We start from the raw sequence: 22,612 nt of genomic DNA, 5'->3' as shown, positions 1-22,612 counted from the left end.
TTCCACAACCCCCATCCTTGGGCTCGATAATTTACTGAAGTAGCTCACAGAACTCAGTTACTATGAAAAGTTGTTTATTACAAAAGATACAATTCAGGAACAGCCATATGGGAGAGATGTATGGGGCAAAGTACGTGGGAAGATGTGCAGAGCTCCCCTACCCTGTCTAGGTTCACTACCCTCCTTGCACCTCCACGTGTTCACCAGCCTGAAAGTTCTTTGAACCCTGTGTCTTGAGGATTTTCATGGAAACTTCTATACATAGCCATGATTAATTAAACCATTGGGCACTAGCGATTAATTTGACCTCCAGCTCCTTTCCCTTCACTGAAAGTTGGGGTGGGGGCAGTAGAGCTGAAAATTCCAGTCCTCCAATCACATGATTAGTCCCCCTGGCAGTCAGCCCCCATCGTGTGGTTACCTAAGGGCTTTAGAAATCACCTCTTATTAACATACACTTAAAAGGGGGCTTGTTGTGTACAACAAAATACCTTCATCAGTCTTTATTTTTTAATAATTTGTTTTTAATTTACATCCAAGTTAGTTAGCATATAGTGCAATAATGATTTCAAGAATAGAATCCAATGGTTCATCCCTTACATATAACACCCAGAGCTCATCCCAACAAGTGTCTTCCTTAATGCCCCTTGCCCATTTAGCCCATCCCCCTACCCACCACCCCTCCAGTAACCCCGTTTGTTCTCCATATTTAAGAGTCTCTTATGTTTTGTCCCCCTGTTTTTATGTGGTTTTTGCTCCCCTTCCCTTATGTTCATCTGTTTTGTATCTTAAATTCCACATATCAGTGAAATCATATGATATTTGTCTTTCTCTAATTTCGCTTAGCATAATTTTGCTGACTAATATTCCCTCTGTGTATATATGCCACATCTTCTTTATCCATTCATCCATCAATGGACGTTTGGGCTCTTTCCATGCTTTGGCTGTTGGTGATAGTTCTGCTATAAACATTGGGGTGCATGTGCCCCTTCAAATCAGCATTTTTGTATCCGTTGGATAAATTCCTAGTAGTACAATTGCTGGGTTATAGGGTAGTTCTATTTTTAATTTTTTGAGGAACCTCCATACTGTTTTCCAGAGTGGCTGCACCAATTTGCATTCCCACCAGTAGTGTGAAAGGGTCCCTTTTTCTTTGCATGCTCACCAACATCTGTCATTGCCTGAGCTGTTAATTTTACCCATTCTGACTGGTGTGAGGTAGTATCTCATTGTGGTTTGGATTTGTATTTCCCTGATGATGAGTGATGTTGAGCATTTTTTCATGTGTCTGTTAACCATCTGGATGTCTTCTTTGGAAAAGTGTCTATTCATGTCTTTTGCTCATTTCTTCACTGGATTACTTGTTTTTTGGGTGTTGAGTTTGATAAGTTCTCTATAGATTTTGGATACTAACCCTTTATCTGATGTGTCATTTGCACATATCTTCTCCCATTCTGTCAGTTGCCTTTTAGTTTTGCTGATTGTTTCCTTCACCATGCAGAAGCTTTTTATCTTGATGGGGTCCCAAGAGTTCATTTTTGCTATTGTTTCCATTGTCTCCAAAGACATGTTGAGTAAGAAGTTGCTGTGGCCAAGGTCAAAGAGGTTTTTTCCTGCTTTCTCCTCTAGGATTTTGATGGCTTCCTGTCTTACGTTTAGGTTTTTCATTCATTTTGAGTTTATTTTTGTGTATGGTGTAAGAAAGTGGTCTAGGTTCATTCTTCTGCATGTTGCTGTCCAGTTTTCCCAGCACCATTTGCTGAAGAGACTGTCTTTATCCCATTGGATATTCTTTCCTGCTTTGTCAAAGATTAGTTGGCCATATGTTTGTGAGTCCATTTCTGGGTTCTCTATTCTGTTCCACTGATCTAAGTGTCTGTTTTTGTGTCAGTACCATACCGTCTTGATGATTACAGCTTTGTAATACAGCTTGAAGTCCAGCATTGTGATGCCTTCAGCTTTAGTTTTCTTTTTCAGAATTGCTTTGGCTATTTGGGGTCTCTTCTGGTTCCATACAAATTTTAAGATTGTTCTAGCTCTGTGAAGAATGCTGGTGTTACTTTGTTAGGGATTGCATTGAATATCTAGATTGTTTTGGGTAGTATTGACATTTTAACGATAGTTGTTATTCCTATCCGTGTGCATGGAATCTTTTTCCATTTTTTTGTGTCTTTTTCAATTTCTTCTGTAAGCTTTCTATAGTTTTCAGTGTATAGACTTTTCACATCTTTGGTTAGGTTTATTCCTGGTATTTTATGGGTTTTGGTGCAATTCATCAGTCTTATCATAGGAAATTCAGAAGGTTTTAGGAGTTCTGTGGAGTTATTTCTAGGTTGTTTTTTTTTTAAATCAGGATTCCATCAAGTTTCATACCTTGTCATTAAGTCATATATATCTTTAAGGTTGGAACAGTCTCCCAACCCTTTTTTTTTTAATTTTCTGAAGCATCTAGACCATTTGTCTTATAGAATTTGTTTCCTCATGGTACTCTTTAACTCATTCCTTTATCCTATTGCATTCAGATTATATGTTTTTTGTGTTTTTTTTTTAATGTTTATTTATTTTTGAGAGAGACAGAGCATGAGCAGGGGAGGGGCAGAGAGAAGGAGACAGAAGATCAGAAGTAGGCTCCATGCTATGAGCATAGAGCCCGATGTGGGGCTCAAACTCATGACCGTGAGATCATGACCTGAGCTGAAATCAAAAGTTGGACATTTAACCAACTAAGCCACCCAGGGCGCCTCAGATTACTCATTTTGATCAAGGATACTTTATAGGCACTTATATTCGTGTTGCATTTTATCAGAAGACACATAATATCAGATTGTCTGACTTTAGTGAGGATTAGTTTAAACATCGTGACCATAAAACTATCACCGTTTTAAAATTATATTTTTCTCTTTGCAGTTCCTGAGGAATCTCTAGGGTACATATATCCTATTTCCAACAACTTTTCAATGATCTTAACATCCATTAGTGATCTTTTTGCCTGAATCAGTTATTTTCTTTGGGGTTGCAAGATGGTAATATTCTAACTGTCTTTTCTTCTGCATTTATTAACTGGCATTCTTTTCTGTAAAGAACTTTCCTCACTAATATATCCTCTCTCCTCCTTCCTTCTTTCTTTGTCTTTTATTTTACCTCATTATAAACTCAATATTATTTCATTATTGACCTCATTATAGACTTACAGTTTGTGAGTTCTAATCACTGTTGTGTTTAATGTTCAATTTGTCCCTGATTTGGTCAGTGGTAGCCTTTTTAGGGCAGCTCTTTTTGAAATGACCCCATTAGTTTTTGAGCATACCCTTGCTTTCTGGTATAATTAGATATCCTAAGCCCAACTTCTATCTGTCTGCCTCAGACTTGGCATCAGATCTCATTTCTTTTGGTGAGAAATATACCCAGAAATTAAGAGCTGGGTGCTATGTATGCTCATTATTATTAATGTGTGCTTACATTTAGATTCTTTAATGTACAGAGCTAGGATATACATATGATTTTAAATAACTGGTACCAATCACTAGTATTACCAACTCAAATTTAACATTAAGGGAGTATTTCCTCCTCACCATCTTGCATTTTGTATTTATATCTCTTTACACTTGAGTAAAAATTTTATTTCTTAATCACATTAATATATTTATGTTTTTCTTTATTATGTAGCATATATAAAATGTTTTTAAAATTAGCAAACTACTGAGTACTGTTTAAGAATTCTGTCCTTAGGATATTGCCTACCAGGAAAGCATAGTCAGAGCACTATGTTCAAAGACCATCTGAAATAATGTTTTTCTATGTGCTTATGATATCATTATGGTAAATATTTTGATTCATTTGTTTCTGTTCCTATTAAGTATTAGCATTTGAGTTTTCTTTCCTCTTTTATATAATTTCACTCTTGGTGTATGCAAACATTTATGTAGTTCAGAAATCAAAACCATAGAGTTTTCTTGCTTCCCTCCTTATTCCTTCCACCCCATTTTCACTTATCCTCTTATTCTCTTCATATTCTTGAAAATTAAACTCATGTAGTGGAGTTTCATTTTCATAAAAGAGCAAAGTCTTATTCTCTTAATTGACATTTAAAATTCTTTGTATTTCGTTAAGTCACTGTTTCTTTGTTCAGCATTTTCCAACAGTCATTAGGTAGTTATAACATTTAAGAGACTAGGACATATAATATACATATATTTACTACATGACTATTTAATATACTGTAACCACAAAAAATGGGAAATTACTCTTCTCTTTAGTGTTTGTTTTTAAAAAAGTATTTATTTTTTGGGACCGTGCAAGTCGGGGAGGGGCAGAGTGAGGGGGACAGAGGATCTGAAGCAGGCTCTGCGCTGACACTCTGAGAGCAGTGAGCCCAATATGGGGCTTGAACTCACAAACCACAAGATCATGACCTGAGCCGAAGTCGAATGCTCAACCGACTGAGCCACCCAGGTGCCCCACTTCTCTTTAGCATTTATTGAAATTTTAAGGTAGCCAACACTGGCATATTTTAACAAAAGCTGTATAATCTTTTCTTCACAGTATAGTATTCATTTTAGAGGAAACAAAAAAATAACCAAATTGTATATTAGAGTCTAAAACTGACCCTGTTATTACTCTACAAAGAGAAAAATCATACTCGCTGCCATTCATACAAATAAATGATAAATGTGGAACAAGATGTTAGTTCTCCCCTGAAAAACATCGTATTTTGTAATGTGTGTGTGTGTGTGTGTGTGTGTGTGTGTGTGTGTGTGTGTGTGTAACAAATTACCACAAATTTAGGGGCTGGAAACAGAAAAAAAAAATTTATTTTCTCACAGTTCTAGAAGCCAGGAGTCTAAAATCAAGGTATTGGCAGAACCATACTCCTTCCAGAGCTTCTAAGGGTGAATGCTGCCTTGCTACTTCCAGTTTCTAGTGTCTCTAGGTGTTCCTTGGATTCAAGCTAGATAGCTCTGAATGCACACGTTCCTCTCCTCTACTTTCTCCTCTAAGGACACTTCTTACTGGATTTAGGGCCTATTTGAATAATCCAGGATGATCTCATCTTAAATCAATTACAGCTGCAAAATCTCTTTTTCCAAATAAGGTTCTAGTGGTGAGAACATGAACATATCTTTTTGGATGCTACCATTTAGTCCACTAATAAGTACACATAGTCGATTCTCAGTATTCACAGTAGTTATGTTTTGTGAAGTCTCAGCGAACACTGATTTAGCAAATATTGAACCATCATTTCCCCTAGGGGAAATATGTATGTGTATGTATACATATATTTATATACCTATATATTTCTGTATCTATTTATCTTACATGGATTATAATCTTAAAAGTAACCTGTCATGGTAGAGTCTATTTTCTTTATTTTACAAAGAGAAAATGAGGTTCACAAGCATTAGGTGACTTGCCTGAGGCTGCTTCATTAACAGATGCCTAAGTTGGGGTTCAAACCCCATCCAACTGACCCAAGAGCCAAAGCTTCTTGCACTACGCTGCTCTGCCCCCTCCTGTCTTCATTCTCTGGCCATACTGAAAAAAGAAAGCCAAGTGTCACCTTGTTCGACCTCAGCTGGGAATATGCACATATAGAGCAGCTTGGAGTTTCTACAGTTCTGCGCATGTCACCTTGTGACTGTGAAAGTGCAGCAATAATTGATATGGGGAACAAATAAAGTAGGTGAATTTGCATATAGTCAGGGAATTAGGATCAACTTTATGCATACACGCATACGTATATATGTATATTTTCTATCAAATGTGGCTTTGTGGCATGGTGTGTGAGGAAACTTGAGAGATTGCCTAACCCCATGATCTCATAGCAACATAATCAGTGTCAAAAAATAGCATCAGTTGATATAGGGAGTTTACGGTTCTTTCTTGGGTATAAGCTCTTTCTTAGTTTAAGTATTAAAACATTTGTTGGACGTAGAATTTACTTACGTTGTACTTTTGGTTCTAGGTAGATGTGAAAATAGACCCCAAGGATTTGCGAATAGATACATTTCGAGCCAAAGGAGCAGGAGGTCAGCATGTTAATACAACTGATAGTGCTGTCAGACTCGTCCATGTCCCCACAGGTAATCAAGTCCCTTTGCTTTTGTACTTTTAACCTGTTTTTACATCTTACAAAACTATTCAACATTGAGAAGAAAATAGTTTTGTGTTAGTGTCTTGTTTCTTGCACCAACTCTTTAAGTTGACATTGGGATCATGGGTCTGAGGTCCCCAGTGTGTTCATATTCCACTTTTTTTCTCCGTTTCAAATTTTTATTTAAATTCTAATTAGTTAACATATAGTGTCATAGTTGGTTTCAGGAGGAGAATTTAGTGATTCATCACTTACATATAACACCCAGTGCTCATCCCAACAAGTACCTTCTTAATACCCATCACCCATTTAGCCCATCCCCCCCGCCTCCATTCCAGCAACCCTCAGTTTCTTCTTTGTTTTGAAGAGTCTCTATCATTTGCCTTCCTCTCTATTTTTATCTTATTTTTCCTTCCCTTACCCTGTGTTCATCTGTTGTGTTTCTTAAATTCTACATATGAATGAAATCATATGGTATTTGTTGTTCTCTTATGGACTTACTTCACCTAGCATAATATACTCTAGTTCCATTCGTATCATTGTAAATGGCAAGATTGCATTCTTTTTGATGGCTGAGTAATATTCCATTGCGTATACATACACACCACACCTTCTTTTTTTTTTAATTTTGTTTTTTAACATTTATTTATTTTTGGGAGAGAGAGAGAGAGAGAGCAAGTGGAGGAGGGGCACAGAGAGAGGGAGACACAGAATCTGAAGTAGACTCCAGGCTCTGAGCTGTCAGCACAGAGCTTGATGTGGGCCTCAAACCCACAAACTGTAAGATCATGACCTGAGCTGAAGTTGGATGCTTAACCAACTGAGCCACCCAGGAACCCTGATATACCACAGCTCCTTTATCCACTCATTAGTCAATGGAAATTTGGGCTTTTTCCATAGTTTGGCTATTGTTGATAATCCTGTAATAAACATCAGGGTGCATGTGCCCCTTCAAATCAGTATTTTTCTATCATTTGGGTAAACACCTGGTAGTGTAATTGTTAGGTCGTAGGATAGTTCTGTTTTTAATTTTTTGAGGAACCTCCATGCTGTTCTCCAGAGTACCAGTTTGCATTCCCACCAACACTTTAAGAGGGTTCCCCTTTCTCCACATCCTCACCAACATCTTTTGTTTCCTATGTTGTTAATTCTGACAGGTGCAAAGTGATACTTCATTGTGGTTCTGATTTGTATTTCCCTGATGACGAGCAATGGTGGGCATCTTTTCATGTCTGGACGAAAGCCATCTGGATGTCTTCTTTAGAAAATACATCTATTCATGTATTCTCTATCCCTTTCTTAACTGGATTATTTGTTTTGGGGATTGTTTGGGGATTGTTTTGGATACTAACCCTTTATCTGATATGTCATTTACAAATATCTTCTCCCATTCTGTCAGTCGCCTTTTAGTTTTGCTGATTGTTTCCCTCACTGTGCAGAAGCTTTTTATGTTGATGAAGTCCCAATAGTTCATTTTTGCTTTTGTGTCCCTTGCCTCCAGTGACGTGTTTAGTAAGAATTTGCTACGGCCTGGGTGAAAGAGGTTGCTGCCTGTGTTATTCTCTAGAATTTTTATTGTTTCCTGTCTCACATTTGGATCTTGCATCCATTTTGAATTTATTTCTGTGTAGGGTGTAAGAGACTATATTTTTTCCATTGGATATTCTTTCCTGCTTTGTTGAAGATTAGTTGACCATATGGTTGTGGGTCATTTTTTCTGGGTTTTCTGTTAAGTATTCCATTGATCCAGTGTATGTTTTTGTGCCGGTACCATGTTGTCTTGATGACTACAGCTTTGTAATACAGCTTGAAGTCCATAATTGTGGTGCCTTCACCTTTGTTTTCTTTTTCAGGATTGCTGTGGCCATTCAGGGTCTTTTGTGGTTCTATACAACCTTGTTTGTTCTAGCTCTGTGAAAAATGCTGCTGGAATTTTGATAGGGATTGCATTAAATATGTAGATTACTTTGAGTCGTATAGACATTTTAACAATGTTTGCTCTTCTAATCCATGAGCATGGAATGTCCTTCCATTTCTTTGTGTCATCTTCAATTTCTTTCATAAGTGTTCTATAGCTTTCAGAGTACAGATCTTTTATCTCCTTAGTTAGGTTTATTCCTAGTTATCTTATTATTTTTGGTGCAATTGTAAATGGCATCAATTCCTTGATTTCTTTTTCTGCTGCACTATTGGTGTATAGAAATGCAACAGATTTCTGTACATTGATTTTGTATCCTGTGACTTTGCTGAATTCATGTATTAGTTCTGGCAATTTTGTGGTGGAGTCTTTCATGTTTCCTACATAAATGACATCATGTCATCTGCAAATAGTGAAAGAGTGACTTCTTTCTTGCTGATTTGGATACCTTTTATTTCTTTTTGTTGTCTGATTGCTGAGGCTAAAACTTCCAAAACTATTAAACAACCATGATGAGAATGGACATTCCTGTCTTGTTCCTGATCTTAGAGGAAAGGCTTTCAGTTTTTCCCCATTGAGGATGATATTAGCTGTGGGTCTTTCATATATGGCCTTTATGATGTTGAGGTATGTTCTATCTATCCCTACTTTGTTAGGAGTTTTTGTCAACAATGGATGCTTTATGGGGCGGCTGGGTGTCTCAGTCAGTTAAGTATCCAGCTCTTGATTTCAGCTCAGGTTGTGATTTCACGGTCATGGGATCAAGCCCCACGTCAGGCTCTGGAGCATGGAGCCTGCTTGAGATTCTCCCTCTCCTTCTCCCTCTGCCCCTCCCCACTTTCATGCTTGCTGTCTCAAAAAAAAAAAGAATGGCTTCTGTAGTTTGTCAAATGCTTTTTCTACATCTATTGAGAGGATCACATGGTTCTTATCCTTTCTTTTATTAATGTGGTGTATCATGTTGATTGAATTGCAAATTATGACTCACCCCTGTAGCCCAGGAATAAATCCCATTTGATCATGGTTAATAATTCTTTTAATGTACTGTTGGATTCAGTTTGCTAGTTTCTTGAGAATTGTTGCATCCATGTTCATCAGGGATATCGGTCTATAATTCTCCTTTTTAGTGGGGTCTTTGTCCAGTTTTGGAATCAAGGTTATGCTGGCCTCATAGAATGAGTTTGTAAGTTTTCCTTACATTTCTATTTTTTGGAACAGTCGAGAAGAATAGGTAGTAACTTTTTTTACATGTCTGGTAGAATTCCCCTGGGAAGCCATCTAACCCTGGACTTCTGTTTGTTGAGAGATTTTTGATTGTTGATTCGATTTCTTTGCTGGTTATGGGTCTGTTCAAATTTTCTATTTCTTTCTGTTTCAATTTTGATAGTTTGTATGTTTCTAGGAATTTATCCATTTCTTCTAGATTGCTCAATTTGTTGGCATATAATTTTTCATAATATTCTTTTACAATTGTTTGTATTTCTGTGGTGCTGGTTGTGATCACTCCTCTTTCATTCATGATTTTATTTAGTTTGGTCCTTTCTCTTTTCTTTTTTGATAAGTCTGGCTAGGGCTTATCAATTTTATTCATTCTTTCAAAGAACCAGCTCTTAGTTTTGTTGATCTGTTCTACTTTTCTTGTGTGTCCATATTGTTTTTTTCTCCTCTACACTTTATTATTTCCCTTCTTCTGCTGGCTTTAGGCTTCATTTGCTGTTCCTTTTCTAGCTCCTTTAGGTGTGAGGTTAGGTTGGGTCTTTGAGATTTTTCTTCCTTCTTGACATAGGCCTTTATTGCAGTATACTTCCCGCTTAGGACCGCCTTCGCTGCATCCCAAAGGTTTCGGACTGTCGTGTTTTCATTTTCATTTGCTTCCATGTATTTTTTTTACTTCTTCTTTAATCTCCTGGTTATCCCATTTATGTTTTAGTAGGATGTTCTTTAACCTCCATGTTTTTATGATCTCTCCAAATTTTTTCTTGTGGTTGACTTCAAGTTTCATAGTGTTGTGATCGGAAAATATGCATGGAATGATCTCAGTCTTTTTGTACCTGAGGGCTGATTTGTGACCCAGTATGTGATCTATTCTGGAGAATGTTTCATGTGCACTCGAAAAGAATGTGTATTCTGCTGCCTTAGGATAAAATGTTCTGAATATATCTGTTAGGTCCATCTGCTCCAGTGTGTCACTCAAACCTATTGTTTCCTTGTTGATTTTCTGCTTAGATGATCTGTTCATTGCTATAGGTGGGGTGTTAAAGTTCCCTACTATTAATTGTATTATTATCAATGAGTTTCTTTATGTTTTTTTATTAATTGACTTATATATTTGGGTGCTTCCAAGTTGGGGCATCAATATTTATAATTGTTAGATCTTCTTGATGGATAGACCCCTGAATTATTATATAGTATCCTTCTTCATCTCTTGTCATGGTCTTTGGTTTAAAATTTAGTTTGTCTGATGTAAGTATGGCTACTCTGGCTTTCTTTTGATGTCCGTTAGCATGATAGATGGTTCTCCATCCCCTCACTTCCAATCTACAGTTGCCTTTAAGTGTAAAATGAGTCTCTTAAAGGCAGCCTATAGATGAGTCTTGGTTTTTTTGTTTCGTTTCATTTTGTTTTTATCCATTCTGATACGCTATATCTTTTGATTGGAGCATTTAGTCTTTTTACATTCAGAGTGATTATTGGTAGATATGAATTTAGTGCCATTGTATTACCTGTAAAGTCATTGTTTCTGGAGATTTTCTTCATTCCTTTCTAGTCTCTGTAGCTGTTGTTCTTTCCTTCCCACTCAGAGTCCTCTTTAATATTTCTTGCAGGGCTGGTTTAGTGATCACAAACTCCTTTAGTTTTTGCTTGTCTAGGAAACTCCTTATCTCTCCTTCTATTCTGAATGACAGACTTGCTGGATAAAGTATTCTTGGCTTCATATTTTTTTCTATTCAGCCCATTGAATATATCATGCCACTCCCTTATGGCCTGCCAAGTTTCTGTGGACAGATCTGCTGCAAACCTGATTTGTCTTCACTTGTAGGTTAAGGACTTTTTTTCCCCTTGCTGCTTTTTGGATCTTTCCCCTATCTCTCTATTTTGCAAATTTCACTAGGATATGTCTTGATGTTGACTGGCTTTTGTTGATTTTGATGGGAGTTCTATGTGCCTCTTGCATTCTGATGTCTGTTTCCTTCCTCAGATTAGGGAAGTTTTCAGCTATAATTTGTTGAAATAAACCTTCTGCACGTTTTCCCTCTCTTCTTCTGGGACTCCTATGATACTAATATTATTACACTTTGAGGAGTTGCTGAGTTCCCTAAGTCTTCATTCATGGTCCAATACTTTTTCTTCTCTCCTCTTTTCAGCTTCATTGTTTTCCATTATTTTATCTTCTGTATCATTGATTCATTCCTCTGCTTCATCCATCCTCAGTGTCATTGACCCCTCAATTTTACATCTCCATTATAGCATTTTTTTATTTCAGCCTGACTAGTTTTTAGTTCTTTTATCTCTGCAGTAAAGGATTCTCTAACATCCTCTATGCTTTTCTTAAGCCCAGCTAGTATCATTATTATCGTTGTTTTAAATTCTGGTTCAGGCATCTTACTTGTATCTGTTTTGATTAAATCCCTGGCTGAGACTTCTTCCTGTTCTTTCTGTTGGGGTGAATTCCTATGTCTTGTCATTTTGTCTTGGTCACTGTTTATGTGTGTGTATGTCAGGAAAGCCTATTATATTCCTGCTCATGAGAGTAATTGCTATATTGAGAAGAGGTCCTATACTGTCTTGGTACTGGTGCTTCAGGAAGTATTTCAGAGTATGCATTCTGTTGTTGTGCTTTAGCTGCTCTTTCCCTCAGGTCAATCCTTTGCAAAGTTTCTCCTTGCCTGCATTGGGGAGTGTTTGGACACTGTCCACTGTGTGCAAGTTTTAACTAAGTATGTTTCAGTCTGCTTGTTAAAAGAGGCTAGATCCTATTTCCCCTAGAGCTGAAGCTTTGCAGCACTCTGTGATCAGTATACTTGGTGCACATGAGGGGTTTGTGGTCTTCTGAGGGAGGATCCTGCTGTACTGGTTTTCAGGAGGACTTGCCTAGGAAAGATGCACCTGCAGGGCACAGGGGGGCAAGAACTTGGTGTAGGCAGTTCCAGCCTTCACTGGGGGTCTTGTGTTGCTCACTGAAGTTAGTCGGTGCCGATGGGGAGGGGATAATGGCATCACCCCACTCTCTTGTCTCCAGAGCAGGGAGTTCAAGCCTGCTACTCTTCAGGAAGCCCTCACAGAAGAGTGAACAGCCTCCCTTCCTGTGTCCCCAGCTTCCATCACAGCCCTGCCTTCACCCTGTCTGCGTCCAAGTTTTCTGCCTGCCAAGAGGCACAGTACTCCTGTGTTTTATCTCAAGAATGTGGCTGGGTGTCACAGTTTCAAATTTTAGGGACCTGGTGCAGCATGGACCCGCGCTGATCCTCTGGGGGAGGGTCTTGCTGCACCGTGACTGGTGCTAGTTTGTCCCTGAAAAGCAGTCACTCAACCACACAGTGGTTGGGAGTTTATGGTAAAGCACATCAAAAAGCCAGCACAAAGATTTGCTGCCCTCAGCAGGTGTCTCTGTTCCTATGCTAATGAACAGGGCAATACCTTGGCACTTTCCAGTTTTTTTGTCCCTGGAAAGTCCATGCCACCTCTCCAAAATGCACTCCAAGAAGGGAAATTGTTTCTCCCCATGAGACCAAGGGGATCCTCAGACCACGCCGTCCACTTCCAGGCTTTTTCCCTCTTTCCCTAGAGGAGTAACACTGAGTCCCCCAAGCATGACCCCAGCAATGACCCAAACTTCTAAAACTTCAGACTTTGAGCTCCACTGCTTATAAAAACTTGCAGGAGTCAGCCCCTCTCCTTTTCCCAGTCATTGGTTTTGGGGAAGACTTTTTCTTGTACAATTTCCTATGTGGTTTTTTTTCTCTCTTTCTCTCTTTCTCCCTCGCTCCTCTCTCCATGATCAGGGCTCCCTCTCCTCCGCAACACCTGCAGTTCTTTTCTCCCTCAAATCAACTCTGCAGCCTCTTCCTTCCACAGGGTGGCCATTTTTCTCCCTTTAGATGTGCAGTTTGTTCTCAGTCCTCAGATCAATTCAGTGTTCAGAATGATTTGATATTTATCTGGCTGTGTTGAGAGACGAGGCAACCCTACCCCTACTACTCTGCCATTTTAACTCTCCCCTCCCTATTCCACATCTGTTTGGTAAAGGTACTTCTCTCAAAGGATGCAGATAGTGAGTGGACCTATTGAGAGAAGCCACCAGGTATTCTGGACAGCGGTGAACAACCAGAGATGTCCCAGCCTAAAAATAAACATGAAAGCAGTATTGGACATGCTACTGTTATGGATCTACAAGTCACCTTGGAGACTGAATGCTAGCTCCATTGGGCTGTGTTGCATTAATGCTGTTATTTTGAATGTTGGTAATTGTGGTATACTATGAGGTAGTTTTGCAGCCCTTGACGTGATTTCAGGTATTTCTATCATTTTTCAAATTTTAAACTTACTTTAAGCTTTTAAAATTTCCTTTTTATGTTTTTATTTATTTTTTAATTTTTAAAATGTTTATTTATTTTGAGAGAGGCAGAGCACAGTGGAGGGGCAGAGAGAGAGAGAGAGAGAGAGGGAGAGGGAGAGAGAGGGAAAGAGAGAATCCCCAGTAGACTTTGCTATCAGCACAGAGCCTGACATGGGGCTCAGTCTTACCAGTCATGAGATAATGACCTGAGTTGAAATCAAGAGTCAGATGCTTAACTAACTGAGCCACCCAGGAGCCCCTAAAATTTTCCTTTTTAAAATTAATTTTTACATTATATATTATAAGGTTTTCAAAGTCAATGGTAAAATCCTATAACAAAAAACAGCAGCTCCTTAGACCTCTTTTTCCTCTGCCTCCCTCCTTCCTTGACCCTGAAGTCCCATTACCCACAGGCAACCAATTTAAACTCTTAGCTATTTTTTCTGATAATTACCTCAGTGTTTCTAAATATTAGATTGTGCTCTTTTTTTTTTTTTTTAACAGTTATTTGTTTTTGAGAGAGAGCAAGAGCACAGGGGAGAGGCAGAGAGGGAGAGGATCCAAAGCAGCCTCCACACTGTCAGTGCAGAGCCCAATGTAGGGCTGGAACTCAGAATGACCTGAGCCCAATCAGATGCTTAACTGACTGAGCCACCCAGGTACCCTAACATATCGTGCCTCTTCTGATCAATTAGTTACAATATTACATATTGACTTCTTAATGTAGTAGGTAAAGATTGGGGCTCTTTTATTATATCCTCTTTTCTTCTACCTAATATATTTCTATTTTGGCAAAATTAACCTTCACTGCTTTCATACACAGAGTAAATCGTGTTCACTGCTGAGCCACATAGCACACAAGTATCCCCCCAGCTTTTCAAAAATTCACATTAAGCTGCTTCACTTTTATGAAAGACCTACATTATGCCTGTTTTCACCAACCAGGAGAAGTCCAAAGAGGATTTTCCCTTTTACAAAACAAAAGGTGAAAAGAGAAAATAGTGTTCAGCATTTATTTTGCAGCCAGCTGTTGTTGAGGCTTCACATACGCTGAGCAGTGAGAGTGGCCCCACCAAGCTCCTTCCCCAGGAACTACACTCAGCACCTCAGCATCAAGTTACCACAGATTTGAACTCTGTCTCTGAGCATCTGGGCTTTATCTCAGTTTATTTTGTCCATCTGTTAGCAAGATGTGTTTAAGGAATCAGCCTTAAACAGAGGTTACTTTTTGGGTGTGGGAATGCTCAATAAATTTCCCATGTAACTTAATGGTAATGGTTCTTCACTTTACACCATTTCAGCCTTTGAAAGCTTTCATAAGAATGTTCTACTTTCTGATAGCAGGCAAGACCTGTACTGTGATGTCGTTTCCTAGAGTTAATAATTACCTCATTGGTTTTACATTTGCTTAGTTTTCTTTGACTCTGAAGTCTTGCTTGATCTTCCAAAAGCTCTATAAAATGAAACTTACCAGATTTTCTATGGAGCTAACGTGTTTTGGCAACACCGTTTATAGAGCCCTGGATTATCCTGCTCTAGTCTGGGTGATTTACTCTCCAAGGCTACGGCACAGGGGCTGTTCCGGACACTGACCGTCTGGGAATTCCCCTCATGTCTGTTCTGTGTTGGAGCCTCTCGTTTCTTGGATCCCATCTCATCTCTCTTAGTTTACTCCCCCATTTTAGTGAAGCCCTCCTCCAAGTGGTTTCCTAAGAAAAGATGCATGAGACAGACATACTTTGAGACTTTGTACATCTGAAAATAGCTTTATTCCAAGCTCACACTTCATTGATCATGAATACTTGATTGGAAGTAATTTCCACTTAGAACATTTAAGGCTTTTGTCATTCATTGTATTTGTTGTTTTCAATTTGGAGACTCATGCCCTTCAGTTCCAAAATATCTTCCTCAATAATTTATTTACTGTTTTCTTTCTTCTTCCTGGAATTTCTGTTACTCCAGTGTTAGATCTCTTGAATTTATTGTTTGTCTTCTTTTTTTCTCTCACATTGTCTATCACTTTGTGTTTTAGGTTTTTTTTCTCCAGCGCTTTTACTGAGTTTTAAAAATGTGGTTTTTTTTTTTTAAATTTTCACAAGTTTTTTTATTCTCAGAATTGTCCCATTTTGATAACATCCTGTTGTTGTCATTGATGGAATTTTTTTGTTGTTGTCGTTCAGATATTAATTTTAGTTTCCCTGAAGTTCTTTTGCTTCCTGCAATGTCTGTGTTTCCTCTAAGTTTATTTTTTCTGTTTTACTCTTACTTTCTTGTTGGAAATGTCTAGGAATTCCTTACTGTCTATATATACATACTAGAGGGAGGTTCTAAAAGCTCTGGGGTGCTTGGATGCCACTTACCCAGTAGGAAGTTTCACTGAAGAGCAGTTAGATGATTAATTAGCTTTTTTATTAGGGACTACCAGATGTCAGTGTTTATAGATCTTTTTACTTGAGTAGTTTGTTTTCTCCCATATAGGATTGTCCGTGATATATTTAAAAGTAAGGTTAAGGTCTCACCATTCACTAAGCAACCTTACTTAATTCTCTTATTTTCAGTCCCATGTCTCATACTTACTCTCCTTTGTCGCAAGTCTCAAGTCTGAAACTTACTTAATTCCCTTACTTAATTCCCTAAAGACTATACCTTCTTCTGCCTCCTACAGATTGAGGGAGGGGACTTAAAGATACGCTTCAAGACTTTTTGTTTTTAGTGACCAACTTCCGAAGTACCTGGTGCCTCAATTCCTGAGGCTTTCTGGCACTCAGCAGGGCAAATAGGCTTGTTACTGGTCAGCTCTCCCTCTACATGGAGTTATGTTTCACTTCCCCTGCCATAGCTAAGTCATTTACCATTCTTCATGTGCTTTCTGTCTGTATATATCGTGTTTGGGGCTACATGCATCATATGTTTTTATTTTGCATTTCTGTTTCTTGTTGTTTTAGTATGATTTTTAAAAGAAAGAGGAGGCCATCTTGAGATCAGATGTCACCTTTAAATTTTCAGCCAGTTATTATTGCTTGCACTGCTCGTAATAGCAAAAGTTAATATAGCCTAGGGGCACCTGGGTGACTCAGTCAGTTAAGCATCCCGACTTTGGCTCAGGTCATGATCTCACGGTTCATGGGTTCAAGCCCCATGTCAGGCTCTGTGCTGACAGCTCGGAGCCTGGAGCCTGCTTCAGATTCTGTGTCTCCCTCTCTCTGTTCCTCCTCCACTCACAGTCTGTCTGTCTGTCTCTCTCTCTCTCAAAAATAAATAAACGTTAAAAAAATTTTTTTAAGTTAATATAGCCTAAATATCCAACAACAGGATAATTTTATAATCTCAAGTTCTCTTTGATTTGTATTCCATAAGAAACTGTAAAAACCTAGAATATATACAGGAGCAAAAGAACAGAAAACATCTGTCACCATTCCAAATAACCACTTTGGTATATATCTTTAGTGTATATCCTTTTGAATTCTTCTCTATGCATATAGAAATAAATCCCTTTCATCAAAAATTAGATGATAAATTTTGTAGCCTACCATAATTTACCTATGAAATCCACAAACTGTTGGATACTTAGTGTGTTTCACCTCAACCCTGTATTGTGGAATATTGTTCTATATTATACTATCCAGAATAGTAATAATGAGTGTACACTGAATTAAAATTTTAAATGAGAGAAAGTCAGGTAGAAGTGATAAAAATTCTGACAAAAATGAATCAAAATATTTTTAAAACATACACCTTATATAGCTATAAATTACTCACTTTACAAAAAGTGGCCAATGGTTTGTTGCCAAACTTACCTTGAGCCAAATTATTTTTTAGCTACTTAGATCTGGTTCCTTGATTTTAGAGAGGCGTGGGGTGCCTGAGTGGCTTGGTCAGTTAAGCGTCCTACTCTTGACTTCAGCTCAGGCCATGATCTCATGGTTCGTGAGTTAAAGCCCACGATGGGCTCTACACTGACAGTGTGGAGCCTGCTTAAGATTCTGTCTTCCTCTCTCTCTGTCCCTCCCTCATTTCCTCTCTCTCTCTCTCAAAATAAAAAAATTTTTTTTTTTTTTAAATTGAAAAGAGACCTCAAGGCTTACCCTCAAACTTCCCTTTAAGCAATGCATTACAAAGCCTCCTAACTTTTATGAGTCCATGTTGTTAGGAGCAGGTGATTTCTTGAATCTACTGTGTACTTTGAGGTCGACCATCATTTCAGCATCTACTGCAAAGAAAACTCAGCCTTTCTTCTATCTTTTCTACTCCATGACCCTTAGAATGGGAACCGTGTCCCTGCTGGACTTGAAAGTGAGAGCTATAGGTCATTCTTCCATTTTCTCCTTGCACATGGACTCTGAAGAATCACATTTTTTTCGACCTACTGCTTCTATATAACTCCATTTTTTTACCATTGGAAGAGAGTAGTACTGTAGGGGTATGACTAAATGTTTGTTCAGGGAAAAGTTACTTTTGTGTGTGTGTGTAAAATTTAACAAATCAAGATGAAGACAAATTAATATTTTGTGCTTTAAAGCAAGCTTTTTGGTTTTTTATCAGTTAGTGAGTGAAAGTGGGCCTCAGTAATTCTTACACTATATTCCTTCATCATTGTAGATTATGGATAATACCTAATTCTTCCAAATCAGATTTAAGTTTTTACATCAATTTGCATTTAAAAAAAATTTTTTATGTATATTCATTCTTGAGGGAGAGAGAGAGAGAGAGAGAGAGAGAACACAAGTTGGGGAGGGGCTGAGAGAGAGGGAGACACAGAATCCAAAGTAGGCTCCAGGCTCCGAGCTGTCAGCACAGAGCCCGATGCGGGGCCTGAACCCACAAACTGCAAGTTCGTGACCTGAGCCAAAGTTGGATGTTTATCTAACTGAGCCACCCAGGTGCCCCTTCATCATTTTGCATTTTAAGATTACAGGGTTTTTATTTAACCTTTGATTATATATAATTTCATCTAATGTAAGAACCCAATGATTAAGACATCATGATTTTGTTACTATGAACATAGAAAACACTACCAATTAAGCAATGATATGTCAATGAATGTAAGATGCACTTTAATTTCAGAGATGTTAATTTTTTAATGGGCTATTTTAGAATGAAATATGGTATATTTGTTCTCATTTATAATTAAAAATCCTAAATAACAAATGTAGTTATTTAGCAAACACACATTTAATACCTACTTGGTACCATTGCTACTTGGAATTTTGGAACCTTTTTTAGAGTATTAAAACAATACTGAGAAAAGTTTTAAATTTATTTAATTATTTTTATTTTAGAAAGAGAGAAAGAGACAGCACAAGTGGGTGAGGGGGCAGAGAGAGAGAAAGAGAGAATCTTAAGCAGACTCCATGCTCGGCATGGAGCCTGACATGGGGCTCGATCCCACAACCCTGGGATCATGACCTGAGCAGAAATCAAGAGTCAGGCACTCAACCAACTGAGCCACCCAGCTGCCCCTAAAAGTTTTTTTTTTCCAAAGCACTTTTACAGTTTTTTAATCATCCTAGTACCTTATTCAACAACTCTTCTATTATTCAGCATAGTTCCCCCGGACCCAGGTCCTCTCTTCCTAAGGGAGTACTTGTGATTAAGTACTGGTCTTTAGAAAGTGTATTAAAATATAAGACCAAGTGATTTCCTTGGGAATCACTGAGCTGGTAAGTAAGAGTTTTAAGCTCAAAGTTCTGATCCGAGCCACTGGATGGGAATAGTATCGATGTTTAGGTAGAACTTACTGCTGGTCAACTGAGAAGAAGAAGAATTTGAAGGAAAGCTTATGAGCGTCTAGCCATCTTGAAATAAATATTTTCATATCCTTTTAGATGGTGAAAAAAAGGATACCAGATTCAGGACAGCTGCAGGAAAGTGCCCCAGCCCAAACAGAGGGCTGCATGTGACTGTACAGCAGTCAAGAATAAACTAATAGAGGTGAAACCTAGGTATCCTAGTAAAAGTATTTAGCAGCTGTAGATTGTAGCTTATTTAGACAGGGCAAAAGCACAATTTAGAGAGTTAAATTTGGGGGGTTTTTGGAGGGTAGAATTTTACAGAAAATTTTTAAGTCTCCAGCAAAATAGTTACTTACGACTGTATCAGTTTAGCTGGCCTAAGCCAATATGGATTTTGGGTTTTGTGGCTCACCTCTAAGGTACTTGAGAGCAGGATCAGACCTAGACCTTCAGAATGGTAGCTGCAAAGTTAAGAACAGCACAGCCTGAAGTATCAAGGGTCATTATTTCAGGTCGAGATTCAGGCTAGTAACTGGGCTACACAACAGGCAAAACCCACCCAAATCCAGAAGGTGGCTAACCAAAACATGTATGATCAGATGTGGGATTAGCTGATTTTAGAACCAGGACAACTGAGAAACATTCACTATGAACTCTTCCTTATAAAGAGTTTTATAAATAGTTTCTTCTCATTAGTTTCTATAAACAATTGACCCTTGAACAACATGGAACAACATGGAAATTAGGAATGCAACCCCTTGTTGCCAAAACTACACCTATAAATTTGACTCCCCCAAAACTTAATAGCCTACTGTTGACCAGAAACCTTACTGAAAAAATAAACACATACTTTGTGTTGTATGTATTAAATACTGCATCCTTATACTAAAGTAAGCTAGCGAAAAAAAAATGTTACTAAGAAAATCATAAAGAAGAGAAAATATGTTTACAGTACTGTACCGTAAAAAAATAAATCTATGTATATACGTGGACTTGTGCAGGTTCAAACTTTGTTCAAGAGGCAACTGTATCAAGTCATTTTTTTTTCTTTTCAACTTATGTTTTTAATTCCAGTATAATTAATTTAAAGTGTTATATTCATTTGAAGTATATAATGTAGTAGTTTAACAATTTTGTACATTACTCAGTGCTCATCACAATATGTGTATTCTTAATCCCCTTCACCTCTTTCACTCATCCCCTCACCTACTTCCGCCTGGTAACCACCATTTTGTTCTATATATTTAAGAGTCTATTTTTTTGTGTGTCTCTTATTTCCTTTGTTTGTTTGGTTTGTTAAATTCCACATATGAACGATATCATATGGTATTTGTCTTTCTCTGACTGGCAGTTCACTTACCGTTTGTACCCTCTAGATCCATGTTGTTGCAAATGGCAAGATTTCGTTCTTTTTCTTAATTCTTTTTTATGGCTGAGTAATAGTCCATCACACACACACACACACACACACACACACACACACACACACACTTATAAATGAATATACACCAGCACTCCCCACATCTTCTTTATCCATTCATCTATTGACAGACATTTGGGTTGTATAAAGTCATTTTTAAAACATCAGCTCTGTGTGTATTTGTGGCTTAACGGGGAAAAGCTGAGTGCTCTTTGACTAAAACAGAATGGAGCAGCACTGCATGGGGGTAGCAGCAGTTCACTCTGTCGGGCTGTTGTGTGAATGAGCTGGGAGGGAGAGGCAGAGCTGTGGGATGCAGATGCTACTGCTTCCACTCTTCTCATCTGAAGTATCTCATTCAGATATCTGAATCTAAATGGCCATCTGCTGCTGGTTTCTAAAGTACGCTAAGTCTGAAATATTCCTGAGCTCAGGGCACCTGGGTGGCTCAGTCAGTTGAGCATCCAACTCGATTTCGGCTCAGGTCATGATCCCAGGGTCATGGGATCAAGTCCCACATCAGGCTCCGTGCGGAGCGTGGAGCCTGCTTACGATTCTCTCCCCTCCACCTCCACTCCCCTGTTTATGGTCTCCCTCCCTCCCTCTCTTTCTCTCTCTCTCTGTCTAAAATAAAAATATATTTTTTCCAGTTTTATTGAGATATAATTGACATCTCAGGTCTATCTTAATTTGGCTTCTGGATGCTACAGTTTACCTCTGATTCTTGTTTTTCAGGGCTTGTAGTAGAATGCCAACAAGAACGATCACAGATAAAAAATAAAGAGATAGCTTTGCGTGTGTTGAGAGCTAGACTCTACCAGCAGATTATTGAGAAAGACAAATGTCAGCAACAAAGTACTAGAAAACTGCAGGTAAGATTTATTTGGTATAATGATACCTCTGCACAAAAAGTCATCATTGTATGTAGAAAATACAGCGTTTGTTCTTGATCAAATGGGAATATCTGATAGCATAGAGAAACTTGCTTATTTGTAAATAAACAATAATTTTATTGCATATGGACTGGCAGGTTAGCGCTAAATTTGGATGTGTCAGTTTACAAATGAATAGATGAGAGGGGCGCCTAGGTGGCTCAGTCAGTTAAGCGTCTGACTTCGGCCCAGGTCATGATCTCACAGTTCGTGGGTTCAAGTCCCACATCGGGCTCTGTGCTGACAGCTCAGAACCTGGAACCTGCTTCAGATTCTGTGTCTCCCTCTCTCTGTGTCCCTCCCTAGCTTTCTCTCTCTCTCTCTCTCTCTGAAAAATAAATAAAACATTTAAAAAAAAAAATGAATAGATATGCATAAACTCCGAATTATTTCCCAGTTGTTTCCCTCCAGTGTTTGTATCGTGACTATCTTGAGAGGAGATTAGGTTAAAAGATAAAAAAGTTCTCTGGAAATTAGGATAGTTGCAGATTTTTTAATTTAAAAACCTATGCTTTTTTAAAAACTCTGTGGGATCAAAGGTAAATGTCACTGCAAAAAACCTATAATGGTGATTGCTACTGATGGGATGTGGGGTGGGGGTAGAAGAGAGATTTATTGGCCACTATATATACCTTTTGTACTTTCTGAATTTTGTACCATATAGATGTATGATATTTATTCAAATATGTAGATGAAGGTTAAACAAAATGAGTAAGTGTCATTGATATAAGTAAACAAATTATTGTGGGATTTTAAATCCTAAAAAAGGTTAAGTTTGTCTTTGAGAGAGGTTGGAAGAGAAAGTGTGCTTTGTATTGTTTGTGGATAGGTATGCTACCCTAACTTGGGAAGGATAATGAATCACATAAACTTTAAACATTATTCTTTTTACCTGGTCTCTTCACACTTTTGTCCTTCTGGCTTTCCTTATGCACATTCTAACTTCCAACTAGTAAAAGTGA

At 38.1% G+C, this 22,612-nt stretch overlaps 1 protein-coding gene across 10 annotated transcripts in view; it reads left to right on the top strand.

The window, feature by feature from the left end:
- The window catches only part of MTRF1 (mitochondrial translation release factor 1), a 68,307-nt gene that overhangs the window by 38,222 nt on the left and 7,473 nt on the right, over positions 1 to 22,612 (top strand). For all 10 annotated transcript variants that reach the window (XM_078433143.1, XM_078433144.1, XM_078433146.1 and 7 more), the window contains 2 exons: positions 5,963 to 6,080; positions 21,454 to 21,590. In XM_078433143.1, coding sequence (XP_078289269.1) covers positions 5,963 to 6,080; positions 21,454 to 21,590 — 255 coding nt within the window. The remainder of the gene's footprint in view (positions 1 to 5,962; positions 6,081 to 21,453; positions 21,591 to 22,612) is intronic.

Source organism: Panthera onca, chromosome A1 (genome assembly GCF_046562875.1).
Source record: "Panthera onca isolate mPanOnc1 chromosome A1, mPanOnc1 haplotype 2, whole genome shotgun sequence".
Taxonomy (NCBI): domain Eukaryota; kingdom Metazoa; phylum Chordata; class Mammalia; order Carnivora; family Felidae; genus Panthera; species Panthera onca.
This window is presented reverse-complemented; position numbering and strand designations above follow the sequence as displayed.